The sequence below is a fragment of the Pteropus alecto genome, unplaced genomic scaffold (genome assembly GCF_000325575.1).
Source record: "Pteropus alecto unplaced genomic scaffold, ASM32557v1 scaffold761, whole genome shotgun sequence".
NCBI lineage: Eukaryota > Metazoa > Chordata > Mammalia > Chiroptera > Pteropodidae > Pteropus > Pteropus alecto.
In genome coordinates this window covers 287969-295486 of record NW_006431558.1, presented here as the reverse complement: position 1 = coordinate 295486, position 7518 = coordinate 287969, and the positions used below count along the sequence as shown (strand labels likewise).

At 50.9% G+C, this 7518-nt stretch overlaps 1 protein-coding gene and 2 pseudogenes across 1 annotated transcript in view; all 3 read right to left on the bottom strand.

The window, feature by feature from the left end:
- The window catches only part of DOCK6 (dedicator of cytokinesis 6), a 41716-nt gene extending 39532 nt beyond the window's left edge, over window positions 1–2184 (bottom strand). The window contains exons 1-2 of the mRNA XM_025040022.1: window positions 2176–2184; window positions 1948–2048 (exon numbers count right to left, since the gene is read on the bottom strand). Of these exons, the coding sequence (XP_024895790.1) occupies window positions 1948–2048; window positions 2176–2184 (110 nt within the window). The remainder of the gene's footprint in view (window positions 1–1947; window positions 2049–2175) is intronic.
- A 436-nt stretch (window positions 2185–2620) lies between these two features.
- On the bottom strand, window positions 2621–2739 carry LOC112471671 (annotated as a pseudogene).
- A 3247-nt stretch (window positions 2740–5986) lies between these two features.
- On the bottom strand, window positions 5987–6105 carry LOC112471673 (annotated as a pseudogene).
- Window positions 6106–7518: the final 1413 nt, after the last annotated feature.

Here is a 7518-nt window from a genome sequence, read left to right as displayed (position 1 = left end):
GCGGTCCCCCTGTCGCCCCCGCGCCCTTGGGGCTGAAATGGGAAAACTGAAGTTCCGCGGGGAGAGGGGAGCAGCGGAGCCGGGACTGAGACCCGGGGTGGTGTGGGGGCGGGGTCTCGGACTCCGGGGGAGGCTTATTCTGCCTTCTGACTAATAATAACCGTAGTCACCGTAATAAGTATAATCTCGAGTCATTTTACAGATGAGTATAATCTCGAGTGTTTATTAAACGCTGCCCTGCGGTTCACATGTGTGACCAGAACTCTCGTTTCTCCCATTTTACAGATGAGTAAACTGAGGCACAGAGGTGTTCGGGCGCTTGCCCAGGCCTGATGTGGGGCTGTTTTGGCTCCTCTGTGGTCTCAGCTTTCTCCCCAGTGGCCCCTCTCCCCGCCCCAACGCAGCAGTCTTGGAGAATTATCCAGCGCCACTCGTTCTGAATGTGCCGATGCCTTGCTCACCTCTGTCTCTCAGGAGCAGATTCCTCCTCCTGATGGCCCTTCCAGCCTCGTCCTAGGGAGAGGTGAAACTGAGAAACACTAGAGCACAGCTGTTCCCTTCGCATGTGCTGTTACCACCCTTTCCCGTGAGTGGATGCTGTTGTTATCCCTCTTTCACAGACGAGGAAACTGAGGCCCAGAGAAGCAGCGACTTGCCCCAGTTGCCCAGTGGATCAGCGTCAGATCCTGAGCTCTCAGGAGAGAGGCCTGGATTGTGGGGGAACCCTCATACCCTGCCACTTAGCCCTAGGCCGAGGAGGGCACAGCAGGGTTGGTCCCAGCCTGGCATGTGACACGTGCACATGTGTGTCAGCAGCCTACACACCTGCCAGAGTGGTCCAGCCACGTTGGCATGGGAGATGCCATTTGTGACCCTGCCAATCACTCCCTGCTGTGCCCCACCCCAAGTCATCCTTACCTCAACCTGCAGCCTCCCAGGCTAAAGTACCTACCTCAAGTCTCATGCTGCTGGGAGCAGGCTAAACAGGAAATGTGCAAATGAGCAAAGGTTGGCGCATTTCTCCCCACCCCTCTGCCTCATTCCAGTCCAGCTCCATCATGCCTGGCGTCCTGGTTCTGCCCTCGCCCTGCACAGTTTGTTACCCCCTCAGTGGCCAGAAGGAGCCTGGGAACACCTGAGTCAGGCCGTGTGCCTCCTCTGCTTAGAATGTTCCACGGCTCCCACCTCATTCAGGATAAAAGCCAAAGTCCTTACCGTGGCCCACAAGGCCCTGCACGATCTGCCCTTGTCACCTCCCTGTCCTCCCGTCTTCCCTTCCTCACACTCCAGCTGCCACTTCCTCGATGTTTCCCTAAACACTGGCACACAGCTCCACCTTTGCGTGTGCTGTTCCCCTTCCCACGGGGGTGGCCATCATCATCTCCCTCCTGCAGATGAGGAATCTGAGGCCCAGAGAGGCAGAGTGACTCGCCCCGTTTCCCCCAGTGAATCAGTGTCAGACCTGTGATTCCAGATCTGTGACCCAGGGAACCTGACCCCAAAGTGCTTGTCTCTAAATACCAGCCAGGTCCTAATCCGGGCCGGGCTGTGTGACCCAGGGTAAATGTCTTAACCTCTCGAGTCTCCATTTCCTCATCTGCTCCAGGACAGCTTGTGGTCAGACATAGCACGAGGCACGGACACTAGGAGCACCAGGCTTCATGGGGGCTGATTCCATGCTGAAGCAACTCCAAGTCCTGTGGAAACATGACTGCGATGGTCTCTCCGAGTAGAAGCCCTGCCCGGCTGCCTGGAGCCCAGCACCACCCCAGTGCCTGCCAGACCTGATCGACGAGGCAGTTCCTCTTCAGGGTACATATGGGCCTGACTCAGCCAGGCGGGACTGGGGTAACCCAGACAGCTGCTCAAACATAGGCCAGGCTTGGTGGGGACTTTGGCCTCCTTTGGCTGCGTGGGAGCCTGCAGACCTGGGAGGAAGGACTGTACCGATTCAGGCAGATGATGACCAGGCTGGGCAGGGGTAGGCCTGAGGAGATGGCCAGAAGTGGGTGGGTTCTTACAGATCGACTTGCTGGCAAGTTGAACATCTGCGTGAGCAATGGTTGGAGTTGAAGACCATCTCTCTTCACACTGATGCTGAGTGCTGGTCCCTCTGCCTGGAATGCCGTTCTACTTGCTCCTCATCTGACCCCTTCTCCATCCCTTAAATCTCACCTTGGACATCCTGCCTCCCACAGCTGACTTCATGTCCTCCGTTACATGCCCTGTATCCAAGTGGCTAGGTTATTTGTCTCCAAGAGGTCCCCAGCACATGGCACATAGTTGACACTCCATAAATATCTATTTCTGGCCTCTCTCTTTTGTTTTCCTGATCTGCTGTCAGTGCTTGTTCCAGGACTTCACTATTGGAATCAGTGTGGCGTTATAATGTGTTTTCTTATCTTTCTCTGTGTGTGTGTGTATGTGTGCGGGGGGCGGGGTGGGGGAAGATGTGTATGCAGCTGCTTCTAGACCCTACCACAGGCCATATCCTCTGCTGGGAGCACCATTTCCTCTACCTCTCCTGCTTTTTTTTTTTTTTAGGCAAGGCAACCCTTGATTGACCTCACAGATTGCAAGGAACTTGTCAGCGTACGATCACTTATTTTTTAATTTTTTACACCTACAGCATCTGGTCTTCCTAGGTGGTTTCCCATCCAAGTACTAACCAGGCCCGACCCTGCTTATCTTCCGAGATCAGACGGGATCAGGCTTGTTCAGGGTAGCATGGCTGTAGACATCCCCTCGATTCGTTACATGAATGAACTCCTCTTCCTGGATCGCCTCTCCTGCCCAGGCCGGGCCCATACCTCCTCCGGGCCCCCTCCCACTGGGCCCTGGGTTTTCCAACACAGCCCTAACCACCCTCGGTTGAAACTGTGTGGTTCCATGTTGTCCGTTTCCCCACTTGAATGTCAGTTTTATCAGAGCAAGAATTTTTCTGTCACCGCTGTGTCCCCAGCACCCAGCAGAGGACTGTGATAGGTGCTCGAGAAAGAATGAATGAGGCAGAATGGGACAGGGATCTAGTGGCCAGAGGACCCTGATGCCTCCCTGTCCCCTGGTGCCTCCCGTTTCCGCCATCAGGGTGGTGGGAGGACCCGGCCTGGTGGCAGAGTGATCAACTCCTCGCTTCCCAAACAGGGGTGCGGGCAGCAGGTGGTGGTGGTGGTGGTAGTGGGGGGACTAAATGTGGGTGCCCACTGCCCCCTGGAGCTTGTGGTGGGAATAACAAGACCACCCAGCCCAGGACTCTTGCCCTGCCCCCAGCTTTCCTGCCCACAGGCAGCGAACTTCTCACCACAAGGAGAGGTGAGTGTGGGGAGGAAGCAGGTGAGGTGAGGTGGCGGGGAGAAAGGTGCAAGGGATGCCTATTCAGTAAGTGTCTCCTGACGGTCGGCAGGCTCCAACTAACCCCAGAGGCGGTGTCATCATCCCTGGTCATCGACCTACAGGTGTGGGAAACTGAGGCTGAGAGAGGAGCAGCCATTGGCCTAAAATCAAACATTGGAGTCATAGGACTTGAACTGGGTCATCCATTGTGTTAGGGGAAACCACTCCCCTGATTCTTCAGATGCATTTTGGCAACTTGGCAAATCACTTGATGAATGAATAAATGAACGAATGGATGTCTTGCTGTCAGTGGTGAGCTCAGAGTAGGAACGGTCACAAGCAAGACCTGGAGTCCAAAGAGACCTGGATTCCAGTCCTGGCTTGGCCACAGCCAGGCTGGGTGACCTGGGGCCATGCTGGGCTCCAGTTTCCTCATCTGTGAAATGTGGATGGTACGCTCTGAGCTGGCTTGCTGGGGCTGTGATGGGGGCTCAAGAGGTGTTGTCATGAAAACACAGAACCAAGGGGACTCTGAGCACAGAACCTGGGGAGATGCTGCCTTGTCAGATTGTTTTTTCTGCTACTTCTGGAGCGGGGGAAGGAAGCCCGAAACCGAATGGGGTGTCCTGCCTTTGGGAGTTTAAATCACAGAAACAAAGGCTGGGCCCAGAGAGGCCAGAGGGGCAGGCCACAGGCTTCCTGTTTGTCTTTGAACAGATGGCCCAGCCACCGGAAGCTTGTCTGTCTGGATGCTGATCCACTGTCCCTGGAAATCACTCCTTATCCCCCTCGGTGACGCCTCTGTCTAGTTTTGCTCTCACCACATCCCAAAGTCCTGGGAGTCTTCATCAGAGTCTTCAGACACCCAACAGGTCTTCAAATAGAAGTCAGGAGGGTCTGTGAATTTGGAGGAGAAAAACTCTCATCACTCACATTCATTCTGCTTCTATGATGAAACAGTCACTAGATCTGCCACTCGGCCTCGCTATTTAGTGTGTTTAGAAAGATACACAAATTTCATCAAAATTAAAACATATTTTGATAACTGTATCCCAAAGTAATGGGTTTGTAATGGATTTCCTTTATCATCGAGGTGTTTTATTGTATGTGTATGCATTTACAAACTTACACTGTTAAGGGCCCATGTCACAAAAGGTGCCCCTGTAAGAGGAATTTCCCATCATGCTTCTCCTCTGCTTAAAGCCTGCTGTGGCTCCCAATTGCCCTGTGAGGGAAACATACCCCTCCCTGTGGCCTACAGACCCCCTCATCTGTCCTGTAAGCCTGTTCTCTCCCTTTTCCTGACTCATTCATTCATACATTCATTCCACCAGTATTTATTGAGCATCTGCTGTATGCCAGGCATGGGGGGCTACTGGAAGGAGGCGATGTCAGTGCTGAGACCTAAAATTCAAGTGGGTGTTGACCAGGCATAATCAGAAAGGGATGGAGTTTTGGGCAGAGGGGCTAGCAAGGTAAAGATGGAGAAGAGAAGGAGAAGTTCCCTTTGTGGGAGGCAGAGAGGAGAGGGTGAGACTGGAGGGTGATGGTTTTGCAGGCCCAGGTCTTTCATGGTCTCCCATGAGGCCTGGGCATAGCCCAGTGGGGAGCAGTGGCGGAGGTGAAGGGCGAGGTAGGGATGCCTTCCGATTTATTTTAGGAAGATCTGATTCTCACATTTGTCGCTGGCAGAGGTGTCCTTAAGTAAATGTGAAATGGAGGACAAATAGGCTGGATGTTTCAAAATTATAAACCCATGAACCTTTGGACTTAGAGAGTCTACTTCTAAAAATCTAGTCTTTACATGGAAAACAATGAGGACAAGTGGCCGTGTTGACTACACAGCCAGGATTGGTAATGGCTATGCACATAGGGCTGGCTCTACTCTTTCTGTCCAGTGGAATACTATGCAGCTGTGAAAAAGAATGAGAATTATGTTTCAATAAAAGAAACCATGAGAACAACATCTATGTAGCACATATGGAACAGATTGGAATAAGGAAAACAAGGTGCAAAGCGGTGTGTATAGGAAGCCCCCTTTTGTAAAATGTTAGGGGAAAACGTATACACTCATGTTTACTTGATTTTCTAGATATCTTCTTCAAAGAACTCCAAGAGGCTAGTGAGGCTGGGGTAAAGAGAAGGAGAGGCACTGTTTCTTTTTTAAATGAATAGGCTTTATTTTTTAGAGAGGTTTCAGTTTACAGAAAATTGAGCAAGTAATACAGAAAGTTTCCATATATCTCCTTCCCCCAGACACTTTCCTCTATTATGACGTCTTACTTGAGTGAGGTACATTTGTTACAACTGATGAACCAAAATGGATGCATTATTATTAACTAAAGTTTGTGGTCCGCGTTAGATTTCACCCTTGGTGTTGTACATTCTGTGGGTTTGCACAAGTGTATAATGACATGTATCCACCATTGTGGTATCATACAGAATAGTTTTACTGCTCTAAAAAATCCTCTAGTCAACCCTCCTTCCCCTGAACCCTTGAGACCACTGTTCTTTTATTTGTTTGTTCATTTGTTTTTATTTTTATTTATTTATTTATTTATTGGGCAGGGAGGCAACCCTTGGTTGACCTCATAGATTGCAAGGACCTTGTCAGCTTAGAATCTCTTTTTTTTTTTTTTTTTTTAATTTTTTACACCTACAGCGCCTGGTCTTCCTAGGTGGTCTCCCATCCAAGTACTAACCAGGCCCGACCCTGCTTAGCTTCTGAGATCAGACGGGTTTGGGCTTGTTCAGGGTGGCATGGCTGTAGACAAGGCCCCTGTTCTTTTTATGTCCCCATAGTTTTGCTTTTTCCAGAATGTGATGTGGTTGGAATCAAACGGCATGTAGTCTTCTCAGAGTGAATTCTTTCACTTAGCAATATGCATTTAAGGTTCCTGCGTGTCTTTTTATGACTTGAGACCTTCTTTCTTTTTCTTGCTGAATAACGTTCTGGGAAGGCATCATATCCTTCATTACTCAGGCTGCAATATGGGATCATATTCTCGATCCCTTTTGGTGGTTGAGGAAACTGAGGCCACGCGAGCCGCCCAAGTCCTCTGGACTGCTCCCTGAAATAACTGTTTCTCCATCGGGGTCCCTGTGACGCCTCTTCCACTGTCGAAGAGCAAGAGTGAGTCAACTGTGAGGGGCTAAGGCGAACTTTGCTGGAACTTTCTTCTGGCTGGCCACGGCTCCAGGGGACACCACAGCTCCAAGATACATTCACAAGATGATGCAGCTAGGGCTCAGCGAGCCTCGGGCCACCCAACTGACAAGTGGTCGAGTTTGGGTCTGAGGACAGAGCCACCTCTTGCCCCCGAATGCCGCCCTCCTGCCTGTGGCATTTCCTCCTGAGCGCAACCTTTTGGAGCAGGCGGCAATGACTTCAGCGAAACTCCGTCTTCTAGATGAACCTAGTTTTCCCAGCCCAGCTGCTTCTTTTAGCTCTAGAAAATGGCTCTGCCAAGAAAAGGAGGCAGCACCATGCAGCCGTTACGACGCTCAGATGCTTGGGTTCAAAGCCTGCACTTCGGCTCACAATGCCAGCTTTAGAACAGCTAAACTGAAAACACCAGCAATATCAAGTGCTGGGGAGGATGCGGAGAAACTGGCCCCCTCGGATGCTGCTGCTGGTGGGAATTCAAAAATGGTACAGTGGCTCTGGAAAAATTTGGTGGTTCTTAAAACACTAAACGTGCAACCACTATATGACCCTGCAATTCCACTGCTGCATACTTAGAAATGAAGATTTACGTTTGCAGAAAAGCCTGTACATAAATGTTTATAGCAGCTTGATTTATAATCACCGATAGCTGGAAACAACCCAACTGTCTTTCAATGGGTGAGTGTAAAACAAACTCGGGTCCATCCTTACAATGGAACATCCTTCAGTAACAGAATAGAACAGGCTATTGACACAGGCAACAAAGCTTTATGCTCAATGCTTCATGCTGCAGTGAAAGAGGAGGCACTCAAAAGGCTGCGTATTGTGTGATTCCATTTATATGTCTCTCGGGAAGACAGAACTGCAGTGGGGGAGAGCAGATCCGCGTGTGTCTGGGCTGGGGAGGGGCTGACTACGAAGGGGCAGCATGAGGAAATTCTAGGGGTGTTCTGGAGTTTTGGAGCTGACAGCGGATGCGGCGATGATGAGTCTGTAATCGGGGCTGTAATGGGGGGATC